The sequence below is a fragment of the Dermochelys coriacea genome, chromosome 2 (assembly GCF_009764565.3).
Source record: "Dermochelys coriacea isolate rDerCor1 chromosome 2, rDerCor1.pri.v4, whole genome shotgun sequence".
Classification (NCBI taxonomy): Eukaryota; Metazoa; Chordata; order Testudines; family Dermochelyidae; genus Dermochelys; species Dermochelys coriacea.
In genome coordinates, this window is record NC_050069.1 from 18,733,936 (window position 1) to 18,760,769 (window position 26,834).

Sequence of the window (26,834 nt, forward strand, 5' to 3'; positions counted from 1 at the left end):
ACGTCTATTTCCAACAACACAGGACGAAGCCGCTGGCTCCCACTGCTCAGCCAGGAGAGCCGGCACCGAGCCCGCCCCATTGCACGGAGGGCAGCGCGTGGACAGGGGATGCCGGCGTTGCTTTGTGGGGGCGGGGGAGGGATGCCCAAGCCCAGCCCGGGCTACCAGCAGCAGCGGGTGCCCATAGAAGGAGTAGAGCCCCGCCCGGCGCGGCTCCGCTCCCCCTTCGACGCCCTCAATCTGTCGGCCGGTCTGAAACCCAAGGTCCTAACGCAGGGAGGCCGCCTGCACGAGCGCGCGCGCGCGCGCGAGGCTCCAGCCTGGCCCGGAGCGCGCCCTCTGGCTCTCGCGCTGGGCTGCTCCGGGGTGGCGCGCGCCCGTCGGCCGAGTTCGGCGCAGGCGCAGAGCACTTCCTCGTTTGCCCACGTAACGGCTGGGGGAGGGAGGGTTGTTGAGCCCAGTGTCACTCACGCAGGGGCTGTCAGAGGCGGCTGGAGCCCGAGTAACTCTCCGGAGCCGCCAACGCCGCCGCTTCCCCCCCCCCTCCTCCTCCTCCTCCTCCTCCTTCTTCTCCCCCCTCCCCCGGCCGGGGGCCGCAGCCGCACAAGTTAGTGCTCAACTTCCCAGCCCCCTCCCCGGGACAGCGGCGAGCGAGGCGCCTCCTCAGCCCCGAGCGCGAGCGGGAGAGCTGGCCACAGCACCCCCTCCCGGCGCGGGCGGGCAGGGGCTGAGCCGGCCGGGGGGAGACCCCCCCCCCCGTCCGCAGGGAGCCGGGCAGAGGAGCTCCTGCCTCTCCGGCTCTGCTGGTGGATGCTCCGTGTCTCGCTGCGTTGTATTTAACCCCCTCTTTTCCCTCTCTCCCCCCCCCCGCTTCTGTTTCCTCATCCCCACCGGGCAGGATCATGCCGGACCAGATCACCGTGCCCGAGTTCATCGCGGAGACCACGGAGGATTACAACTCTCCGACCACCTCCAGCTTCACGACCCGGCTGCAGAACTGCAGGAACACGGTCACGCTGCTGGAGGAGGTAAAGAATCCCCGCCTCGCCCCGCAGAAGCTGTAGTGGGACAGGGGGAGTGGCACCCCCCCCCCCCCCGGGCCCAGGGGCTAGTGGCGATGGCATGTAATATACTCTCCTTTCAGTCATTCTTTTAATGGTGGTAGCCCGCCGCCAGGTTTCATCCTTCACATGCACGCAACGCGCCTTTTAAACCTCTGAGGGCTGAAGCCTGCATGTGTCAAACAGTCAAGGTTGCATGAACTTCTTCAACAACACACGCAGATTTTGCCTTTCTGTGGTGGCAGCAGTTGAAGAATTGTCTGAGGTTGGAGGAATGGAGGCTGTATGCTCTTGGGCAGCGTAGTGGTAGATCCATTCTGCTTGGCAGGGACCAGCAAAGAGTGTGATGGCTGGGGGAAAACCGCAGAAGGAATCTGCTTCAGAAGTGAGGCAGGGTGAAGAGATGAATGTAGGGTGAGGAGATAAATTGGAAAGAAACTGTGGGTCAAGGGAAAGCAAAAACGATGCAATAGAATTGTCAATTTGGTTTCATCCCATTCAGCCTAGCAGCCGGAAGTTATACATGTATTGTTGGTACTTAAACCTACCCCCCCTATTTGAGCAACTTGGAAGGGTACTCAGGGAACTGGATGTATTGTGTAGTTGCAGAGATGGCGTTGTTGCATCTTGTGATCTGCATCTGTCACTTGTGACATCATGATTTTCAGTATGTTTTTATGATGAATGGGACAAGTGTAGTAGATATTTTAGGGACAAGACTGACAAAAGAAAGACAATGTAAAACCTTCTCTTCCCTATATTAGGTCAAAGTTGATAGTATATTGCCGTTTAACAAAGTGAAACGTTTATTATCTTAGTTTGAAAGTTCTCAGCTCTCAGTTCCCTATGATGATTTTCTTAACATTTCAACTCACATGTTTCAAGAGCTATATACAGACTAGAAGATAGATTGTGTCGATTCTCTCTATATTACAAAATTTTGCTGAGGACTAATAGGAGACAAAATGTCTTGTGTGGTATGCAAAGGAATAGTATTAATCATGACGTTCTTTTGGTAGTCTTGTGTATACAAAACGTAATTCTGTAAGATTACAATTAATTAACATTCCCTATGTTCAAAACTATAGTGGAACTATTCTTTTCTACCATAACTTTTAGGTAATAGAGTGGTAATAGAATTACTGGATGAATACAATTGCATTAACATCCCTTTTCTTTTTAAATCTGTGGCAGTGATCAACCTTTTATATAACTTATTTCTTACTTGAAGATGAATCATTTTGTAAGATGGTATGTCTTATACTTGTACACTTGTACAATTGTCAGAAATCTAGTTTGTTCTGTTCTGCACTTGACAATATTGCACCCTTCTGTTTTCAACGGTCTGAAATAGGGACAGTCATTATTATATATGTTTGGTAGTACAGATGATGGTTCTTGAAAGCTACATCTCCAAAGGCAGTGATAAGAGTTAAAGTAAAATTTCATAGAACTACTCACATCCAACATTGATATTCTCTTTCACTGACAACTTTTGGGTAAGTATAGATGTACTTCAAATACAATATAACATTTATATAATAAGAAAAATATACCAACAGTCTCAGTTGTGACTTTCTAGTTAAAAAAAAAATAGGTAGGAGACCCTATTCAGCAGTCAGAATAGATAAGTTTAATATGCCATATGTTGCACCATTATGTAATGATAGTACAAATCTTGGACCTTTGGAATATATAATATCTGTTTTGGTGAAATACATTACTTTGTACACTGACTTTTTCATAAGAGGATCAGTAATGAGCATTGTTTATATTTGCATTGATAGTTTGGGGATTTTTTTGTGAAACTGTATGTATTCTGCATGCTTTCTTTAATAGATCAGCACTTTAGGTTAAATGGGGTTACTTTTGAAGTTACAGTAACTTTTAGGAAAGTCTTTGAGGGGGCAGAGGGAGGAGAAGGCAAACCAGTAAACTGTTCTGTTGGGTACTTAAAAGATATTTAACTTGATTCTTAAGTCATAGAAGTTGGGGCATGGGAGTGACTTGCAAAGAAAGTGAAAAATTTAGATAGGTGGATTACCCCATATAAAGACTTTGTAGGGAAACTGCATTCTCACTTTTTTTTTAAAAGTGATAGTTTGTTTAAAAACTTGGTTTATCCACAGTAGGAGAATTAAACCTTTTGACATGACCCGTTCTGTGTAGTGCCCTCCCAAAATTAATGTAATGCCCACCTTCTTTCTAATCAACAATTGCATCAGTATTTTGTCTCATTAAGACGGTGACAAAACTGCTCTGATTTTTTTTTTCCACATTCACAATCAGTGCCAATAAGGCATCATTGAAATGTGAATTCCTCATTTCCATGTCATAACTGATGGCCTGTATACTTAAGTGGGAGAAAGGGTAATGGAATTTATTGGCTAGCTTAACTAGGGTTCCCTCATGTATTTTTTCCCCCATGCAAGAAGCCAGAGTGTAGCTTATTCAGCTGCCTTAATACACTGATATATATTCATTTGTGACTCCTTTCATATCATGTTAACTGGATTCCAGAAGCTATCTTCATTGGCTATTGGAGATTCGAGATTTGGTGACTCTTGCCTATATGCTCAGAGTTTAGCTGATCGCCATATTTGGGGTCGGGAAGGAATTTTTCTCCAGGGCAGATTGGAAGAGGCCCTGGAGGTTTTTCACCTTCCTCTGTAGCATGGGGCACAGGTCACTTGCTGGAGAATTCTCTACTTCTTGAAGTCTTGATTTGAGACTTCAATAGCGCAGACATAGGTGAGAGGTTTTTCGCAGGATGAGATTCTGTGGCCTACATTATGCAGGAGGTCAGACTAGATGATCATAATGGTCCCTTCTGACCTTAATATCTATGAATCTGTGATTTGATAGGATGGCAATATTATGCCTGGGATCAGGTGAAAAATTGGAGAAGAAATTGTTATCAAATGACTCCAGTATATATATGCCATAATTTGGTACGTTTTTAGCAGATGGTGAACATCACGAGACAACATCAGAAGACTAAGAAGGACTCTGTAAAGTACTCTTGTGTATTTCAGTTTTCTCTGTAAATCATATTTAAGTAAAACTAAATGTAATGTGAGATTCTGTCAGTGAGAAAACAGCAATTACGCACTGGTACGCAGCATGGAACCCTTGTAGTCAGTAAAGTTGAGCACATATTAGTTCAAAATCTTAAATTCACTTTGAGACTGTTTGCATTTTTCAATATTCTAGTAAATGAACTTAAAGGCAGGAATGTCTGTTTTAAGGTACAGTCTGTTTTAAGAGAATGTTACAGAATATTAATGGAAAACAGATTTTAAATTTCACAAGTGTTTCCACACAAAAACCTGATCTTGTGAGGTCTTCTCATCTCGTCAGGAAACTAAAACAGACCACGTGAGCTCTGTTAAATCAAAACTGCGTGAATCTTCAATACTTGTAAAAAAGTATTTTATCAGGTAACACATGCAAAGAGAATTGCAGGACTCATTATATAAACTATTGGTTTAATTTAAAGTATGTGAGATTATCTAAAGTAATTATTTCATCAATAAATGTGGTAATTCCTACTAAAGGTAAAATAAGGGTGTTACCGATATTTACACGTTTATATTGATAGGAGAATGAAGGATTTAAGAGAAAATTAAATTTTATGGTGATAGTTTTTGTTCAACAAAACTTGGAATGTTTTGGTATTTTCACACAAAGATTTTTCTTGACATAATGTTAAAGTCACAGAAATATCCTTGCCAGAGCTATCATTGTAACTTTATTTTTCTGTGGGAGTATTGCACAGTAGTTTCTATATAAATTATATATAAAGTTGATGGGCTGTTAGAACATTGGGTGTATGTAGTCATACCACAAGACAATATACAAGTTATTGAAGGCATAGGATAGGATAGTGTATGGGCACTAGTTGTGAGTATAGATCTGATCTGTTCAAGTGTAGTCTCTCAGTTTTGTTCTTGGCAAGCATGCTTTTAAATCAAATAGCCTGATGAACCAAATTACTGAAACAATTTTCTATCATTAAAAGTAATATGTGTGAATTCAGTATTTGTGAAAAGTTCCAGCTTATTTGAATCTTGGGGAATGAAAACAACTATTCACAGCACAAGTTTCAAATGTGCAGTAGCAATGCAAGGCTCTCTTCACTACCTTGCCAATGTGCCTCAATCCTAAACTGGAGGAAGACGTCTGCAGTGAAAGGGTAACTTGGTCATCATTACCACACGGTCTTTAATCTCTCTTTTAAGGCTGACAGCTGGTGCACTATGTGTATTTTTGGTGGGGTTTGTCAGATGGTCATTTGTATATTAAAACTAGACCAAGACTCCAAACTCACTCTATATGGGCTGCTAAACAGCCATCAGATTATGATTTTCTGTCTCTACTGATCTGGTCTGGATTTGAATTTATGACATAGCCTTCACCACTAACAATTGCTTCCGATGACTACTTTACTGTAAATTTCTGTAGCACTCTTGCAATTTGAGTTAAATATCACATTTCACTGAATAATAGTAAAGAGAAGTTTAAAACTGTGAGCACTTTCTCAGGTCTGCAGGATTTTTCAGTAGTAGTAATCTCATAAAGCTATATTTGTAGGTAAATTTAGGAACTGCTTAGATGGGATGAAAGGTGATGTTGGGTAACTACAAAACATGAGTGCCAAAATAATTTTCTGTTTCACATGTTTTGCTGTCTGTTCTTGTCTCTGGTAGAATTTTGTTGTAATATACCATAAAAGCACTATGAACATTTCATATCTATATATAAAAATATTAACAGTGCTTTTCCTCCCGTAGATACACTAATACAGTGGTTCTCAAAGCTGGTCTGCTGCTTGATCAGGGAAAGCCCCTGGCGGGCCGGACCGGTTTGTTTACCTGCCTCGTCCGCAGGTTCGGCCGATCGCGGCTCCCACTGGCTGCGGTTCGCGGCTCCCACTGGCTGCGGTTCGCGGCTCCCACTGGCTGCGGTTCGCGGCTCCCACTGGCTGCGGTTCGCGGCTCCAGGCCAATTGGGGGCTGCAAGAAGGGCGGCCAGCATGTCCCTTGGCCCGCGCCGCTTCCTGCAGCCCCCCATTGGCCTGGAGTGGCGAACCATGGCCAGTGGGAGCCGCAATCGGCCGAACCTGTGGATGCGGCAGGTAAACAAACTAGTCCGGCCTGCCAGGGGCTTTCCCTGAACAAGCGGCGGACCGACTTTGAGAACCACTGCACTAATACACACTCCATCAATAAAATAGTAAATAGATATTTAATCAAATAGTCTGGGAATAGTATACTTCATGGTCCCAATTACAGCACAGTATGTGACAACTTAAAAGAAGCAAAGTTCTGAAAATTTCTCTGCTACAATTAAATGTTATATCTAAGATGAGACAGGAAGGTGAAATGTTGTTGTTTTTAAAACTTGTTTATCCTGTACTGCTGGTTACTTTCTGCTTTAGTTTAGAAAGACATTAAAAAATAGGATTGTAAAATGACAAAAACTGGCAGGATGACTCCAAAGCTCATGTAGTGCTAAAACTACTTTAAATTCATTATGGTATAGGTAATGTGATTCTGTATGTTAGACATTGTAGCATGCCTATAGTTAAGAACATAAGACGGCCATACTGGGTTAGACCAAAGATCCATCTAGCTCAGTATCTTGTCTGCCAACAGTGGCCAACGCCAAGTGCCCCAGAGGGAATGAACAGAACGGGTAATCATCAAGTGATCCATCCCTGTCGCCCATTCCCAGGTTCTCGCAAACAGAGGCTGGGGACACCATTACTGCCCATCCTGGCTAATAGCCATTGATGGACCTATCCTCCATGAACTTATTTAGTTCTTTTTTGATCCCTGTTATAGTCTTGGTCTTCACAGCATCCTCTGGCAGGGAGTTCCGCAGGTTGACTGTGCATTTTGTGAAAAAATATTTCCTTTTGTTTGTTTTTAAACCTGCTGCCTATTAATTTCATTTGGTGACCTCTAGTTCTTGTGTTATGAGAAGGAGTAAATAACACTTCCTTATTTACTTTCTCCACACCAGTCATTTTATTATAGACCTCTATCATATCCCCCTTTAGTCGTCTCTTTTCCAAGCTGAAAAGTCCCAGTCTTTTTTAATCTTTCCTCATATGGAAGCTGGCTAATTTTGCCTAATACTTTCCATCATAAGACCCATGTTTGCAGTTGCTTGTAAGGTTGCAAAATCAAGCACTCAGCATTAGGAAGTTCCAGAATTAAGACTGCCCCCTAGTATATATATTATGATAGTCTTAAATTAATATTAATAACTTCAATTAATATTATGATAGTCTTTAATTATCATGATCGCATGTTTTCCACAGAACCCCTGCCTTAATATAACCTTAATGTTCTTTTAACATAGCTTTTTATATGTAATTGCTTATTTTACAGTAATGCCTGGAGGTCCTAACCAAGTCAGTGCCCAACATGACAGTGTCTTGTAAAAACTGTAAGAAGTTGGTGCTTTGAAGACTTACAGTCTGAGGCCCTGATCATGCAGGCATTTATGAACAACTCTGCCCATGAGCAAAGCCATTGGGTTCAGTGAGACTACTCATATACATAAGTGTTTGAATATTCAGGGCTGAAATTTAAGATGTTTAAAGTGGGTATAACAAAAATGTGTGTGCATGAGTGGGTGGAGGTGAGGGATTGGGACATGGGGAGGACAAAGTAGTAGTAATACAAAGATACTTTTCTGAAGAGTGACTGACTATTTGTAAAAAGAAAAGGAGTACCCGTGGCACCTTAGAGACTAACAAATTTATTAGAGCATAAGCTTTCGTGAGCTACAGCTCACTTCATCGGATGCATTTGGTGGAAAAAACAGAGGAGAGATTTATATACACACACACAGAGAACATGAAACAATGGGTTTATCATACACACTGTAAGGAGAGTGATCACTTAAGATAAGCCATCACCAACAGCGGGGGGGGGAAAGGAGGAAAACCTTTCATGGTGACAAGCAAGGTAGGCTAATTCCAGCAGTTAACAAGAATATCAGAGGAACAGTGGGAGGTGGGGTGGGAGGGAGAAATACCATGGGGAAATAATGACAGGTTTCAGAGTAGCAGCCGTGTTAGTCTGTATTCGCAAAAAGAAAAGGAGTACTTGTGGCACCTTAGAGACTAACAAATTTATTTGAGCATAAGCTTTCGTGAGCTACAGCTCACTTCATCGGATGCATTTGCTGTAGCTCACGAAAGCTTATGCTCTAATAAATTTGTTAGTCTCTAAGGTGCCATGGGTACTCCTTTTCTTTTTGCGAATACAGACTAACACGGCTGCTACTCTGAAACCTGACTATTTGTAGTGGCTTTTCAGACAAACATCAGTTCAGAAGTAGTAGTCCCAGCTTGCTGCCTGTTTAGCCTTTATTAGCTGGTAGTATTCTGTAGACATCATAGCAGAAGTCATTGTGGAAGTATTTGAAGGAAGATAGTGGCTGTGACAGATATGGCAACTTCTTGCAATATCCTTGAAGACTTTATTGTATTAAGTTTATGTATTAAGGTGGGCTGGGATTGTATGTAACTTCCCTAGGAGGTAGATGTGACGGATGTGAGGCCTGGGGAATGTAAAGGAGTTCAAAAGGTTATATTGAAAATGTTCCAGTAAAGTATGGACTTTCGGAACAGTAAGCGTCAAGTGAATTTCCTGGGGAATCCATAGGGAGAGCTTAATGCAAATTCCCCAACTCCAGTTATGCAAAAACCCAGCCTCTTGAAGGCAAGCCCTGAGGAGAGGGTCATTGTCTGCTGCTTACCAGGCCTGATCTGTATAAAGAAATGGCTGATCTGCCCAGCCTTTGTTCTGGATTTAAGACAGATGAACCTGTAACCACGGGAAAAATCCTTCTGTGAGTTTAGAGGGAATAATACCTACCAGAGCTCTAGGTTGAAGTTGGAGGTGATCTCTGGTAAGCTTTTTAGCATGTGTGTAGTTTCTTTTATTGTTTTAATTTTTTTTTTCTTTAATGCTTTTACCTTAAGAATAAAAGTGCTTGCTTAGAAGGAGCAGTGTGGTAACTTATAACTATGAATGGTACGTTCTTTGTAGCCCTCAGAGAGAAAGCAAAGTGCAGGCATTGGCCTTTTTAGGCTGTCTGGCTTGCTGGAGATATTAGTGCAGCCTTAAAATCCCCAGTCAGAAGGGAGTGAGATGTGGGTCTCTGCACAAAAAAGTGGAAGCAAGAGCTGGAAACCTTTCTGTGGGTGCCCTTGAGGGATCACAGAAGGGGAACGCAGGTACAGTTACCCTGAAACTGTGACAGTGCCTTTACAGATCATTTCGGAGAAGGCATTCTATGCGAATAGAAGAAAGTGTAAAGATGCATATGGGGCAACTGGACAAAGCAGTAAAAAAGCAAACAAGGCAGATGATGTTAGATAAATCATTAGAATGGACAGAAAGGGTGGAGCTAACTGGTGGAGGGCCTTAAAGTAAAGGATAAGAAGCTTATATTTGATGTGGTAGAGAAAGGGAAGCCAGTAGAGAGACTTAGAAAGAGTGTCATGGTCAGAACGATGGGCTGGGAAGATTTTTTTTCTCTATAGGTAATAAATGAAACCCAGTTGCAAACATCAAATAAATTTGAAGGAGACAAGGCATCTGCAGTCAAGAAGCGAGGTAAGGGTCCATCAGAGTTTTGGCACTGTGGACAAAGAGAAAAGGCCAATCCTATGAACTGTTATTTAGGAAGAAATGGCAAGATTTAGATATCGTATGAATGCGTGGTTCTAGAGACGGGGCAGAATCCAAGGTGACACCTAAGTGTGAGTGACTGGAAGAAAGTTGATATTAATACTGCTTGAGAAAGGGGGAACTTGTGAGGGCTCGATGTGGGGTGGGGAGGGAAGGAAAATGATGAATTGAGCCTGGGCCATGTTAAGTATAACATAATGATAGGATAATGAAAAAGAGATTAGAAAAACAGGCTAGGATGTGGGTTTTGACAGAGAGGGACTGTCGGGCATAGTGAGGCATTGACATAAAAGACAGTAGTTGAAACCAGGTGAGTAGAGAAGATTGCCTGCTGATGTGGTGTAGAGAGAGAGGAGGAAAAACCAAGCACTAGATTTCAAGGGCTTTGACTAAGGGCTTGTCTACACTTAGTGCTGCAGCTGACTGGAGAGGGGATTAGGTTGGCTTTTTAACTGTGTCGCTTAAGTGTATAGATTTTCCAAACTCTTGATTGATGTAAGTTGGTAGAGTAGATCAAGCCTAGTTTTTAAGTCAACTGCTTGTATTCTGTAATGCATACTTTGCTGATTACAATTTACTGTTCTGAAACTACTGGGAAGTCTGTTTTTGAGTCACTGGTTAAAGTGGAAAGCCATCTTTCTTTGACTTTTATTTCTACTAAAGCACACGCTTTCCCCTGCACTACTGTAACATAAATCATAAAGTTCTAATTTGTTCCAATTTGAAATCTAAAATAAGTTACTTAAAATGTTGACTACAAAAGATCCCAGTAGTACAAAATTTAAAGCCAGCTTTTCTAGTCTTTTTGCAATTTGTAGCATGTTACCAAGCAGTCCGGCATCGTGGCAGTGCTTGTGGTTAGTTACGCAAGAGCTAAGTTTAAACACTAAGCTATACTTAAGTTTCAAAGGAGTGTTTTAGTACATATGTTCTTGATAGCAAAACATCCAGAAAGAGCCACACAGGAAATCAAAAGCCTCTTTGCTTCATAAAAGAAGTTCAGGATAATTATTTTTTTACTGCATAGCTAGTTCCACACCAAATAAGTAAAACCAGGTATATGATTTCTCTAAAGCAAGTGGGAAACAGGGACAGCACTCATACAGATTTTTCAAGAATGACTTCTAATCAGGATATCAGAAATATTGAGGGAGGGAAGAGGCTGCTAAATTCTGTCATATACTTATAATTACATGCCACAGAAAAATGCAGTGGATGATATTTACCGTATATACTCTATCATAAGCCGGTTCATTTATAAGCCGACCCTCCCCCCCCCGATAGATAAGTAAAAATGGCAAATTTTTATGACTCATTCATAAACTGACCCTATAATTCAGGGATCAGCAAACTTTGGCTCCCGGCCCATCAGGATAAGCCACTGGCCAGCTGAGACAGTTGTTTACCTCGAGCGTCCGCAGGCACGGAGGTAAACCTAAGTAAACAAAATGTCCCGGCCCACCAGCAGCTTACCCTGATGGGCTGGGACAGCAACTGGTGGGGAAATTTTTTGTGGGGGGAGAAGCTGGGGGTCACGGGAATAATCCCTGTGACCACCCCCCACATGACCCCACAATCTCCCCATCCCATCCCTTCCCACCTTACCTGGGGCGGGCCAGGGGAGGATGTCTTTGGCCCGACTGTAGCTGCTCTGACAGGCCGGGTGGCGCAGCCGCAGCCTGCCAGCCCTGGAGATGCAGCTGCTTTGGAGGCTGGGGGGAGACCAGCATGGCCAGAAGAGGAGAGACTTTGGCCCCGCCTCTTTCCGTCTGGCTCCGCTGACTGTACTGCCTCTCCTTGCCCCCTCTGTTGTGGATGGGAGGGGGCTGTGTCCAACCTCTTTTCCTCTCTATACCCTTTCGTAAGCCCACCCCCTTCTCTGATGCTTCCCTTTTTTACTAAAAAAAATTTGAGTTATGAATGAGTATATATGGTACCTCTGTATATTTACAAACTGCAGTGCATAGCCATATACTGTGTCATCGGTTTTACCCTTGATCCAATAGAAACAGAAATACTGGATTATAACAAACAAACAAAGCTCAGCTGATTCCGTCTTAAGAACAAATGTCTGGTGTGGGTAAAGAGAGTGGTTCTAAGTCAAAATTTCAGCTAGGGCAAAGTAACTTGCCTTAATTTTTTACTGTATATGTTCATTTTTTTAGGGGCACCTTCCAGAGTGCCCCGCAGTGCTGTTTAGTGGCTCATATGCTGTTCAGGAGAGTACTGCTGCCTTGGAACTCTCTACTCACAGGAGTGTGCCTGTGTGCTCATCAGTTAATCGCACAGTTGGAAGTGCTCCTTGGTGCTCTGCTCAGTGTGCTGTTCAGTTAAGCCTTGCTGCTTTCAAGCCATAATAGAATATTCACCATGCAGTCTGGAGAACTAGAACAGATGTCCTACATGGATCCTTCAACCAGAAGAGGTGTTCTCTTAAAGGGGTGTTCAACTTATATTTGGCCGAAATATTTAAATTGTGTAAAAACAAGATCTCATGAAATGTAAGACCAGTAGAAATATTTTCATAATTAAAGAGCAATATAATAAAGAAAATTGTTCACAAATAAACTTTCCACTTCAGGGTTTCAAATCCAGCATTGAGGCACTAGGAACGTGAAAGTGAATCTGATTTATTGTCTAAACTGAGAGAAATGTCAAAAGTAAAGTGACAGTAATTTGAGTTTTCAAAATTCTCACTTAGTCTAATCTGTTAGTATCAGAGACATTTGTTCCTTTAACAGCAGAGAATTGGGGCAGAGAATTAGAAGAAAGATAAATTCTCTTCTCTGCTTTAATATTATAAGTGGGGAAATGTCTTAATGGTGAATCCTTTCCTGAAAATTTGGAAGGGTAGGAAAAACAGTTTGAAGAAATCAACGTTTTAACCTTATGTTAATATTGCAGGGCTTTTAAGGTATTGGTAAAGTTTTCCAATTATTTTATACGGTTATAATTTGAGCTTTTAAGGATCTAATTTAGAATTGCCTCCTTTTAAAAAAAAATAAAAAAATAAAAAAAAATACTCCAGCCTACCTCATGGACCTTATTTGTCTCTCTTCCCTCCCTGATTCTCTTTCACTGAGCATTTGGTTCTCCCATGCTCTGCTCTGCACTCTTGCTGCTGTTGGTGTGAGAGCTTTTTTCATGTTGTTAATTTCATCTAAAACAACCTTCTTGTAGCTTTCCATTTAATTAACCCTCCTAGTTTATAACCTTACTTCATACAATTTCATTCCCCTTTCCACTTCTTCCTACTACACAACATCCCAAGATCTGACCTTTCCTCTCTGCCACACTGCCAAAACTTCTGCCCAAGCCCTGATCATCTCACATATTGACCCCTATAATCTCCTCTGGCCTTTATGCCTGCAACCTCAGCTCCTCGAGTCAATTCAAAATTTTGCTATGCTGATCTTCCCAATTTATTGCTGTGACTGTCACAGTTCCTCTTGAAATTCCTTCACTGCTTCCCCCTCTGATTCTCTACTTCTTAGACAACCATGCATGCAAACAGAATACAGTCATGAGTGGGGAGAATCATCATGGAAAATCTCAAAGGGACATGGCATCCTTGTAAGTTGAGTGCCACTTGAATCAGTGTTTGACAAGGTGCTTAAGGCTGATTGTATATTCAATTTGACCATCACAACAGTTTGGCAATCTTGTCATGCCACTGAAGCTTTTGATACCTATGTGATCACTGGTGTTTAGTGGCATTCCGTGGTGTACACGCTTCAGAATTTGTTGGTCTTGTATTCTTATAATTTGTCCATACCAAGAAATCTGCTGAAACTGAACTATTGCTGACAGAGGGAATAGCTGGGTTCGGCTTCAAATGTCCTCCTTTTTGTTGTTGATCTGTTGTTCTCGTTTGCCTCTTGATATGGAGCAGCTGGCAGAGATTATGAGAATTGAAAACATCAATCTGGTGTTGTTCAGCCTTCCTCAGTGCCCATGTGTCACTTCCATCCAATAGAGTTGGCATAAAACTGTTGTTCTATAAATCCACAGCTTTGTAGCAAGCTTGATGTCATGATGCCCTCATAAAGGGTGCCGAAAACTGGCAGCAGCTTCTGCTGTATGAGCATCCTCTAGCGTTGTCTGTCATGCTGCCTAAACATTTGACAGCTGTCACCTACTTGATGTCTCATCAGGACAGGTTAATATTGAGATGGTTGTAATCTGAATCAGGTAGAAGCTCCCAGTGAAAATCCGTAAAACCACCATGGTGTTTGCATTTAAGTCCTTCCTCAAAACTTGCCTCTTCCATAATGCATACAGGAAATGGCAACCTAATAACAGCTAGGCTGGTGATAAATTGTGATTGCAAATTAATTTTGTATTACATTAAATGTAGGTAAATGTGATAGCAAGAAAAAAGGAATAATCACTTCTTTTCATTTTGTGTATGAAGCGTGTTTAACTGATTTTTATTCTTACTAATTTTACTGTGTAGAATAATTGTTTTAATATATCATTATATTTGTTTCAAATTTAATTTCCTAGAAGATATACAGGCAGAATAAATTGCTTAGTGAAAACTCATGGTTATGAATGCATTAATTATTTTGTTTTTCTGTTCAAATGTATAGTAAGCTTCCCCCTGCTTGCCACCAAAAACCACCAACTTGGTGTACTTAATTACTTGAACATACTTCCAGGATTTGATTACTGCTTATTCTGTATGTACAGTGAAGCTTGCAAAGTTTGTCTAAACTTTCTCTTGGTGTACCTGTTACTTTTCAGAGGGTGACATCGTGCCTGTGTCTTTCATGAAACATTTAAAGGAGTTTACAACAAATGGAAAGTAACATAGATATGATTTAAAAATAACAATTTTAGTGAGTACTGTGTTTGACAAAAAAATCATTCTATCCAAATAATAATCCCAATGATAAAACCAATTTATATGTAATCCTCACCATACTTTAGCAGAGCTCTTCTGAGATGGTATCTATGCTGAATTAAGTGATGTCAGAATTCACTGGGCACTACTTTCTCAGAAGAGGAACTGAATTCTGAAACTGGTAGCTTTGATCTGAGCTGAGTGCTACTATCATTTATTTTGAAAACGTAGCCTACACCATCAGGAGGAACGAGATTTCTCTTCACTTTTGAATCAACAGAGAAAAAAGTTGGAAGTGAGGGGAAAAACAGACTTGAAGAAACCTTACTCTAGACTGGAAACTTAATGTCTATTCCCATAATATTTGTGGGGTGTAGTGGAGGCAGGGAAAGACTTAAAATTAAAGAAGCATTGTGTACAAGGAGAATTTTTCTGTCACAGTGTGGGCATGCCTCCTACCTTCAAACAGTCTTTCAAAGGAACATTCCCTTTTTGTGCTAGGCTTCCACTTTTTGCAAGGGGGAGGCCCTGCACCTCCACTATGAGACTTGACCTGACTTCAGCATCACTTTTTCTCATTATGAGTCCAAAAGAACTTGAACTCCTGTTGAAGATGTAGCCATTTGAGAGCTATGCAACCAGCAGATGTTTGCAGCAACACAAAACAATGCTTTAAACATAAGACAGCATTAATTTTAGTCAACTGGAATACAGTTGTGATAATTTAGGATTCTCTCTCTACAATTTACAAATTCTGTGTGAAATTATGAACGCTGTATATATCTTTCTTAAACTGCAAAGGTTTCAGAGTAGCAGCCGTGTTAGTCTGTATTCGCAAAAAGAAAAGGAGTACCTGTGGCACCTTAGAGACTAACAAATTTATTAGAGCATAAGCTTTCGTGAGCTACAGCATCCGATGAAGTGAGCTGTAGCTCACGAAAGCTTATGCTCTAATAAATTTGTTAGTCTCTAAGGTGCCACGGGTACTCCTTTTCTTTAAACTGCAAACTCCACTTTGAATGTAGGGACTAGTTAACTTCCTAGTTGTGCTTCTCTCTGAAATTTCAAGGTGTAATGATACAAAGCTGTCAACAGAGGATCATTAAATCAGGATAGTCCTCTCTTCTAATGCAAAAAGAAAAGGAGTACTTGTGGCACCTTAGAGACTAACAAATTTATTAGAGCATAAGCTTTCGTGAGCTACAGCTCACTTCATCGGATGCATTTGGTGGAAAAAACAGAGGAGAGATTTATATATACACACACACACACACACACACACACACAGAGAACATGAAACAATGGGTTTATCATACACACTGTAAGGAGAGTGATCACTTAAGATAAGCCATCACCAACAGCAGGGGGGGGAAGGAGGAAAACCTTTCATGGTGACAAGCAGGTAGGCTAATTCCAGCAGTTAACAAGAATATCAGAGGAACAGTGGGGGGTGGGGTGGGAGGGAGAAATACCATGGGGAAATAGTTTTACTTTGTGTAATGACTCATCCATTCCCAGTCTCTATTCAAGCCTAAGTTAATTGTATCCAGTTTGCAAATTAATTCCAATTCAGCAGTCTCTCGTTGGAGTCTGTTTTTGAAGCTTTTTTGTTGAAGTATAGCCACTCTTAGGTCTGTGATCGAGTGACCAGAGAGATTGAAGTGTTCTCCAACTGGTTTTTGAATGTTATAATTCTTGACGTCTGATTTGTGTCCATTCATTCTTTTACGTAGAGACTGTCCAGTTTGGCCAATGTACATGGCAGAGGGGCATTGCTGGCACATGATGGCATATATCACATTGGTAGATGCGCAGGTGAACGAGCCTCTGATAGTGTGGCTGATGTGATTAGGCCCTATGATGGTATCCCCTGAATAGATATGTGGACAGAGTTGGCAACGGGCTTTGTTGCAAGGATAGGTTCCTGGGTTAGTGGTTCTGTTGTGTGGTGTGTGGTTGCTGGTGAGTATTTGCTTCAGATTGGGGGGCTGTCTGTAAGCAAGGACTGGTCTGTCTCCCAAGATCTGAGAGAGCGATGGCTCGTCCTTCAGGATAGGTTGTAGATCCTTGATGATGCGTTGGAGGGGTTTTAGTTGGGGGCTGAAGGTGATGGCTAGTGGCGTTCTGTTGTTTTCTTTGTTGGGCCTGTCCTGTAGTAGGTGACTTCTGGGTACTCTTCTGGCTCTGTCAATCTGTTTCTTCACTTCAGCAGGTGGGTACTGTAGTTGTAGGAATGCATGATAGAGATCTTGTAGGTGTTTGTCTCTGTCTGAGGGGTTGGAGCAAATGCGGTTATATCGTAGCGCTTGGCTGTAGACAATGGATCGAGTGGTATGATCTGGATGAAAGCTAGAGGCATGTAGGTAGGAATAGCGGTCAGTAGGTTTCCGATATAGGGTGGTGTTTATGTGACCATCGCTTATTAGCACCGTAGTGTCCAGGAAGTGGATCTCTTGTGTGGACTGGTCCAGGCTGAGGTTGATGGTGGGATGGAAATTGTTGAAATCATGGTGGAATTCCTCAAGGGCTTCTTTTCCATGGGTCCAGATGATGAAGATGTCATCAATGTAGCGCAAGTAGAGTAGGGGCATTAGGGAACGAGAGCTGAGGAAGCGTTGTTCTAAGTCAGCCATAAAAATGTTGGCATACTGTGGGGCCATGCGGGTACCCATCGCAGTGCCGCTGATTTGAAGGTATACATTGTCACCAAATGTGAAATAGTTATGGGTCAGGACAAAGTCACAAAGTTCTGCCACCAGGTTAGCCGTGACAGTATCGGGGATACTGTTCCTGACGGCTTGTAGTCCATCTTTGTGTGGAATGTTGGTGTAGAGGGCTTCTACATCCATAGTGGCTAGGATGGTGTTTTTAGGAAGATCACCAATGGACTGTAGTTTCCTCAGGAAATCGGTGGTGTCTCGAAGATAGCTGGGAGTGCTGGTAACGAAGGGCCTGAGGAGGGAGTCTACATAGCCAGACAATCCTGCTGTCAGGGTGCCAATGCCTGAGATGATGGGGCGTCCAGGATTTCCTAATGCAAATACCCTAAAAGATAGACTGGCTTCCAACCAGGAAAACTGGTTTGTCAGGGGAGGGGTCACCTGGCAGCAAAGTTAGGTAACGTTTGGACTGGTGGCAGGCCGACCAAGGTCGGAGGGAGAGAAGGCTCCATGTTTCAGAACACAAACCATGCACTTGAGCAGGAGAACTCTGAACAGGACCAGACTTCAAAGAGAAACTGCTGAGCTTCAGTTGATTTGCAAATTTGACACTATCAGCTCAGGATTAAGCAAAGACTGTGAATGGCTAGCCAACTACAAAAGCAGTTTCTCCTTCCTTGGTGTTCACACCTCAACTGCTAGAAGAGGGCTTTATCCTCCCTGATTGAACTAACCTCGTTATCCCTAGCCTGATTCTTGCTTGCATATTTATATCTGCCTCTGGAAATTTCCACTACATGCACCCGACGAAGTGGGTATTCACCTATGAAAGCTCATGCTCCAATACGTCTGTTAGTCTATAAGGTGCCACAGGACTCTTTGCTGCTTTTACAGATCCAGACTAACACGGCTATCCCTCTGAATCTGGACCAAAGAATGTTCTGGAGTGGTGAGGAAACTGAGGAAAGGAAGTGTGTGTAGGGTTTATTATTTTTATATAGATGTGTAAGAGCACGAGAATGGCAATACTGGGTCAGACCAATGGTCCATCTAGCCCAGTATCCTGTCTTCTGAGAGTGGCCAATGCCAGATGCTTCAGATGGAATGAAAAGAACAGGACAATTTATTAAATGATCTATCTCCGGTCGTCCATTTCCAGCAGTCAGAGGCTAAGGGACACCCAGGACATGGCATTGCATCCCTGATCACCTTGGCTAATAGCCATTGGTGGACCTCTCCTCCAGGAACTTATTTAATTCTTTTTTTTTAAGCCAGTTATACTTTTGGCCTCACAACCTCCCGTGGATAATTTGAAATCTAGAATCCTAAAAAAACCTAAAAAGCTGTCTAAAATAATCTCTGGCCTGATGAAAAGAACAGGAGTACTTGCGGCACCTTAGAGACTAACAAATTTATTAGAGCATAAGCTTTCATGGGCTACAGCCCACTTCATCGGATGCATAGAATGGAACATATAGTAAGAGACACACACACACACACACACACACACACACACACACACACACACACACACACACACACACACGCTGGAAGTTACCATCCGATGAAGTGAGCTGTAGCTCACGAAAGCTTATGCTCAAATAAATTTGTTAGTCTCTAAGGTGCCACAAGTCTTCCTTTTCTTTTTGCTCATACAAACTGTGAGAGGCTAATTAGTTAAGATGAGCTATTATCAGAAGGAGAAAAAAACTTTGGTAGTGATAATCAAGATGGCCCATTTAGACAGTTGACAAGAAGGTGTGAGGATACTTAACTTAAGGAAATAGATTCAATATGTGTAATGACCCAGCCACTCCCAGTCTCTATTCAAACCCAGATACCATTAATTTGGGTTTGAATAGAGACTGGGAGTGGCTGGGTTATTACACATATTGAATCTATTTCCTTAAGTTAAGTATCCTCACACCTTCTTGTCAACTGTCTAAATGGGCCATCTTGATTATCACTACAAAAGTTTTTTTCTCCTTCTGATAATAGCTCATCTTAACTAATTAGCCTCTCACAGTTTGTATGGTAACTTCCAACTTATCTGTATGTGTGTGTGTGTGTATATATCTCTTACTATATGTTCCATTCTATGCATCCGATGAAGTGGGCTGTAGCCCACGAAAGCTTATGCTCTAATAAATTTGTTAGTCTCTAAGGTGCCACAAGTACTCCTATTCTTTTTGCGGATACAGACTAATACGGCTGCTACTCTGAAATCTGGTCTGATGAAACATTTTTAATAATACTGTGGAAATTCCAGAGGACTGGAAGAGTGATAATGTAGTGTCAGTATTCCAACAGGGCAAGCAGAATGACCTAGGTAACTATAGTGTAGTTAGCCTGACATGATTCTCTGGAAAATAATGGGAAAGCTGATATGGGATTCAGTTTCTGAAGCATAGGAGTATAATTAATACCAGGCAACATGGTTTTATAGAAAATAGGTCAATCAAATAAACCTGACTTCATTTTTTGAAATTTCAAGTTTGGTTGATATGGTAGTTGCATAATATGCATGACTGGAATATTGGTATAGAAGAGTACAGCTTGCTCAGGAAGCACAGGCTAGGGAAAAAGGGAGGAGGTATTGCCTTATATATAAAAATGTATAAATTTGGACTGAGGTTGAGATGAAAGTAGGAGACAGACCTGTTGAAAGTCTCTGGGTAAGGATTAAAGTGGTAGAACACAAGGGTGATGTCATGGTATGGGTCTATTACAGACCACCTGTCTAGGAAGAAGAAGTGAATGAGTCTTTTTATAAACAAGTAACAAAATCATCCAAAGCACAGGACGTGGTGGTGATCGGGGACTTCAACTACCCAGATGTCTGTTGGGAAAATAACACAGCAGGACACAGATTACACAACAAGTTCTTGGAATGTATTGGAGACAATTTTTTATTTCAGAAGGTGGACAAAATCACTAGAGAAGAGACTGTGCTAGGTTTGATTTTGACCAATAGGAAGGAACTGGCTGAGAATTTGAAAATGGATGGCAGCTTGGGTGAAAGTGATCATGATATGAGAGAGTTCATGATTCTTAGGAATGGTAGGAGGGAAAACAGCACAATAAGAAAATGGATTTCAAGAAGACAGGCTTTAGCAAACTCAGGGAGTTGAGGCAGGCTTTAGCAAACTCAGGGAGTTGGTAGATAAGACCCCTTGGGAAGGAAGTTTTAAAAGGAAAAACAGTTCAAGAGCGGTAGCAATTTTTCAAAGAGACATTATTAAAAGAACAAGAGCAACCTATGTCACTGTGTAGGAAAGATAGGAACTCTGGCAAGAGACTGCCCTGGCTTAACCAGGAGATCTTCAGTGATCTGAAACTCAAAAATGAATCTGACAAAAGATGGAAACTAGGTCAAATTACAAAGGATGAATATAAACAAATAACACAAGTATGTAGGGACAAAATTAGAAAGGCCAAGGCACAAGATGAGATTAAACTAGCTAGAAACAAAAAGGGTAACAAGAAAATGTTCTACAAATACATTTAGAAGCAAGGAAGACCAAGGACAGGGTAGGCCAATTACTTGATAGTGGTGTGTTGGGGGGAACAATAACAAAAAATGTGGAAATGGCAGAAGAGCTAATTTTTTTTTAACCAAAAAGTAAACTTGAGTAGCTATTGGACATCTAACTTTAATGAATGCCAGAGGCAAAAAAATTTGGAAGGAACAAGTTAAGAATACTTAGACGAGTTAGATGTTTTCAAGTCACTAGGGCCTGATGAAGTACATCCTAAAAATTATCCAAGGATCTGATTGAGGATATCTTAGCCGTTAGTGATTATCTTTGAAAAGTCATGGAAAACTGGAATAATTCCAGAGGACTGGAAAAGGGATAATTTAGTGCCAAGCTATAAAAAGGGGAAATAAGGACAACTTGGGGACTTATAGACCAATCATCTTAACTTCAGTACCCGGAAAGATAATGGAGCAAATAATTAAGTAATCAGTTTGCAGAGTCATAGAAGATAATAAGTGATAAGTAACGGTCAGCATGGATTTGGCAAGAACAAATTGTGTCAAACCAACCTAATAGCTTTCTTTGACAGGGTAATAAACCTTGTGGATAGGGGGTAGATGGTAGATGTGGTATATCTTGACTTTAGTAAGGTTTTTAATACTGTCTTGTATGAACTTCTCATAAGAAATATAACATAGAGGAGCTACTATATGGTGGGTGCATAACTGGTTGGAAAACCGTTCCTAGAGAATACTCAGTGGTTCACAGTCAAGCTGGAAGGGCATATTGACTGGGGTCCTGCAGGGATTGATTTAGACTCTCATTTAGAGTCTTTGGTTTAGTTTCCTGTATTCCTCTTTCTTTCTTGAACTGGGTTACAGGTTGCAGCAGAGCAGGGCCCTTTAAACTGTGCTGCTGTAATTATGAACATTCTCACTAACCATATAAATGACTAATTCTCTTTTTGAATCTTACTAAGTTCTTGGCCTCCATGATATTTTGTGGCAGTATATTTTACAGGATAATTCAATGTGGTTATGAAGAGGGAGAATTAAAAAATAATTCTCAAGTTTATTTCTATTCAGTTCTATTGTATATTTCCTTGATTTATATTGAGAGGGTAGATAGGAAGGAGTACCGAATTTACCTTCTCTCTCCCATTAGCTATTTTGCATTCATCTGTGATTTCTTGTTGTAGAATTTGTTTCTGCTAATAGGTTATTGACAGTAATACTCTAGTATAACGTCTATAATCCCAGTTGCACAGATACACCACCTGATATCCCTCACTGTAAGATTCCAGTAGTCAGTAGACTGTCCAGGAAATATAAACTGGAGGACACCTCTGTTGCCCAGAGGAAATAGTACCATACTACAGATATATTGGTGGATGCATAAGGAATGTGGGATATCTGTTTTACTTTTGCTGCATATTTATTTGTTCATACTCCAATTTTTGGTGGTTTTGCTGTTTGTTTGTTTTTTTTTTGGTTCAGGTTTTTGGGGGTTGATCTGACCCAGCAGCTCTGTACAGGCAGGGGGAAAGGGAACTCTGTATCCATCCTCCTCCTCCCCTCCCCCCCAGTTGGGATTAACATTCCTGAGTGACCGGGGCATTCCCAGACCCACCTTCTCCCAGTGATTTACTTCTCCCCCCGCTGCCCAAGCAGATGTATCTGAGCTTCCAGGGAGCGGTGAGTGAGCACTGGTGCAGCTTCTCTTTGCTTCCCCACAGAAACCATTTTCTGCGGAAAGTAAAGAGAATCTGTGTGTGAGGGGGAGCATTTTCTGCTGCGCCGCAGTGGTGCAGAAGTCCCCCAGGAGTACAGTGTGTGGCAACCTGCTCACTAAACAGTTTTCTGCTATGAATATTGGTCTACTTCAGTTGTCTATGGGTTTGAGTCAATCTAAAAGGTATTACACCTCTACCCCGATATAACGTGACCCGATATAACACAGGTTCGCATACAACGCGGTAAAGCAGCACTCTGAGGGGTGGGGCTGCTTTAATAATGGAAATGCTCGAGGCCAAAGCAAGTTCGATATAACGCAGTAAGATTTTTTTGGCTCCCGAGGACAGCGTTATATCGGGGTAGAGGTGTAGTTTTGACCTATAAAGCTTCACGTCTTAAAAATGCCCTAGCTGAGAGACTAATCTCTTTCCAAGCCATCCGTAGTTGAGTTTTGCAGAGGTATTTGAGCTTGGGCTTCCTCATTATAAGTGAGGGGGATTGCTGGCAGGATTTTTGAGGGCATTTTTCCTTTGGAATCTATTCCTGCCATAAAGAAAAGGAGTACTTGTGGCACCTTAGAGACTAACAAATTTATTAGAGCATAAGCTTTCGTGAGCTACAGCTCACTTCATCGGATTGCAAATGCATCCGATGAAGTGAGCTGTAGCTCACGAAAGCTTATGCTCTAATAAATTTGTTAGTCTCTAAGGTGCCACAAGTACTCCTTTTCTTTTTGCGAATACAGACTAACACGGCTGCTACTCTGAAACCTATTCCTGCCATATCACCCATGATCAGCAGCAGCCTGAACTTGTTGATCTTTAGGGGATGCAGCAATCTGCATCTTTTTAGGAATGTTCCTAAAGAAGCAAATATTAGTTTAAGGGTATGCACAGAGAAAATTATTTATTTATTTTTTCTTTAGTTCAGTGGTAGCTGGTCAAATCAGATATTTTAACTCATTTTTTGTAATTGACTAGGTTTGAAGTTAGCAGAGACCCCTTAATGTCTCCATCAATGAACAGTGAGCAATCTTCATCTCCTTGAAGTTTAGAAAATAATAGTCATAAGGGTCAAGCAGTGTCATAATTTTAAATTTTTCAATGTGTGTATCTAAACAAAGGCTGTCCAAATGGATTTCAGATCGCATCAAACTGTGTTATCACTGATATGACCTACAACCCCCTAGAGACATTCATACACATTCCACCAGAGCTTTATCGGCCCCTTGTCTTCTGAATTTGAATACAAGCTAAGAAAATATGTTCGTATTTGTTTCGGTATCCAGGTGGCGACCTAATCTTTTGTAGTTGCAAATATTCGTATACTGCAGTTTCATACACAGTAATTAAATGTTTGTGCGTAAATGATGGGGAAAGAACATGTTTTAGTTCAGAAGGATTTTACTGGAATGTCTTCCAGAGATTTTGTTCAGTGAATAAAATGTCAAAGCAATAACCACTATACTGTGCTGCACCATGCACTTTATGTTCAGAGAGAGAGGGTTGGTGAGGTAATATCTTTTATTCGACCGACATCTTTTGATGCAAGGACTTGAATAAAAGTCTGTGTAAATTCAAAAGCTTGTCTCTTTCACCAACAGAAGTTGGTCAAATAAAACATATTACCTCACCCACCTTATCTCTCTCATATTCTGGGACCACCGCAATAAATAACTTGGTGTTGAACATTTTTAATCCTGCTTTGAAAAAGACTTGTATGTTTGCGTGTGCCTTTGAGGATTGCTAGTTTTGGGAAAGGTGGGTTTATAATGAGTATGCAATTTATTCAAATTTATAATAATTAGTATTAAATTTTGAATTCCAGCTAGAGAAAATGTGTTTATCATCATGTATTTAATATTTGTAATAGTGCCCAGTTTCAGAAGAACGTAGTTCCTTCCGATGTTTTTCTTTTAAAGGTGGAACACATATATACAACTTGTCTAATTGAAGTGGCTCAGGGCATAAAGCAAGGCTACTAAGTGTCATAGTATAATTAAAACACACTTTTCATGCTTTTATTAAAATCATTTAAAAACCATATATCTTGAGAACAGAGAAAAGGGGAAAAAATTGGTTCTGAGCTATAATCTTTTCAAATTAAAGTATGTAGCAGTGCAGGGCTTAAAATCCATTTGTTACTGGTGAGTAGGGATGCTCTCCCTTGCAAGTAGGGTAGCTTAAGCCATCAAATTCTGTGGAATTCAATTTTTCATTTATAATGAAAACAAACAATTATAGGAATTGTAGCTGTGAAGAGAACCTTCCAGATGTAAACCAATGCAATGTTTCTTTGAGTATGTGGACAATATTCAGTTCTGCTCTGATCCAGTAAAACAGGTGTTGGATCACAAATTATTAATGAGGAGAAAACAAACTATTGAATAGCTGTTCATTACTTGAGCACGTTCCATCCTGTGCAGTGAATGAGGCAGGTCCTGGAGGAAAAAATGGTATGTGATCATGTAATCAAAGTCTGTATCATAATGAATATGCAGAGGGGGATGAAATTAAGGTTGCAGGATTAATCTTAATTCTGGCTTTTCCTGACTATAGAGTGCTTGATTTTGCAACCTTAATGTTCTTTTAATATAGTTTGTGTGTAATGTGTATGGACAGTGGTACAGAACTGTCTTGTGAATACTTTATTTAACAACAAATTATAAATCTGTAACTTTTTGACTTTTTCTGTACTATAAAATGATTCCTAGAGTGGCTATAGGGCATCCCAAGCAAGGTAAATGTAATATTGACCAATATGGGAGCTACAAAGTAAGTTTTGATCATAGTGAAAATACTGTCTGAATTATGTACAGTAATGGCTCTTGTTAAGCCAACAGACTTAGAGAAGAGTGGAATTATTCCATCTCTTTATTTTTAAATGTGATAAAGAAAATTAAATTTATAGAAATAAAGAAAAGAAGCAGAAATAATGGCTTAGAATTAGTTTGCTTCTTTAAACTAATAACCTGGTGCTAAAATGCTGGTTGCAAAATGTGTCACTCTACAGAATAAAACATGTCTTTTTGTATTTGGAGTCAGCTAAGTAACATTCTCACTTCATGGCTGATTAATATGAAGACTAGATTCCTTATGTTTGTGTGTGTCCATTAAGTGCCTAATAAACTGCTGCTGTATAAATCTCTCCATTCTTCTTGCGAATGCACAGAACTCTTAGGCTTTTGCAACATCACCCATCTATATAAGGGTCTAGTTGTCAGTTTTCCATTGAATACTTAGAATCAGTATCCATGAAACAAGGAAGACCGACACTATCCCTTAGCGAACATAATAGCTAACTTTACTAAATAGTAACCATCAGAACATCTTGGAAAGCAGAGTTTTAATTGTAAAAATCTGTTCAGCGAAATGGTTTAGAGTGGCATAGAAGATTTCCAAGGGAAAAGTAACAAGTAGTGAAAACTTTTGTCTTTGATCTTCTAGGCCAGTTCAGCTATTGGCCTTTGTATAGAGCTCCTGAGAAGTTAGGGTTTTGACAGAAGTGTTGCAGCACTGAGCAAATAAGTGCCAAAAAATGCACTGGAGCAGTGGTTCCCAAACTTGTTCCACCGCTTGTGCAGGGAAAGGCGGGCAGTTTGTTTACCTGCCGCATCCGCAGGTTTGGCCAATCGCGCCTCCCACTGGCCGCGGTTCGCTGGTCCAGGCCAATGGGAGCTGCTGGAAGCAGTGTAGGCCGAGGGACGTACTGGCTGGTAAACAAACCGGCCCGGCCCAGCCCACCAGGGACTTTTCCTGCACAAGCGGCGGAACAAGTTTGGGAACCACTGCACTGGAGTATTCAAAGTAAAGGCTTCACAATTTAGATAACAGACCAAGTGGATGGTGGGGACGCTGTATAAAGAATACACAGAGATTGTGTGAAGAACCGGAGCCATGCAGGAGCATAATGAACAGGGAGTTCCTTTGTTGATTGTGGTGAAGAAGGAACTGACTGGAATGTTTGGAGAGCAGTGTTTTATTCTTACTGGTTGGTTGATGTTACTGCTGCCTTCAAGCTTCAAATCTTTCAGATCTGAGGGCATTTACTGGTCTTGTGCTGAGGATTACAATATGGTAAATTCTAACAGATGGTATACATTTTTTTTCTTTAACTCACTTTTACATCCATTTCAGTGATCTCTTGTATTCTAGCTTCTTCCTACCCACCTTTCCTTCCTCTTGGCTGTTCCCCACTCCTCTTTTCCTTAAGAGGAGTCTGACATAGTGACTACACTTACTTGTTACCTTATCTCCATTTGCCAGGAAATCATCCTATTGCAAAATCTTCTCTTAAGTTAAAGGGTCATTGCCCTAGTTTTCTAAATTGCTGTTTTCCTAG

The 26,834-nt window shown here is 41.2% G+C and overlaps 1 protein-coding gene across 9 annotated transcripts in view; it reads left to right on the plus strand.

The window, feature by feature from the left end:
* The window catches only part of ASAP1 (ArfGAP with SH3 domain, ankyrin repeat and PH domain 1), a 398,854-nt gene that overhangs the window by 102,118 nt on the left and 269,902 nt on the right, over positions 1-26,834 (plus strand). For 7 of the 9 annotated variants that reach the window (XM_043507341.1, XM_043507340.1, XM_043507342.1 and 4 more), the window contains exon 3: positions 899-1,028. In XM_043507341.1, the coding sequence (XP_043363276.1) occupies positions 899-1,028 (130 nt within the window). Of the gene's footprint in view, positions 1-424; positions 608-898; positions 1,029-26,834 lie in introns of those variants that run through there. The other 2 variants (XM_038389551.2, XM_038389549.2) reach the window with 2 other exon arrangements.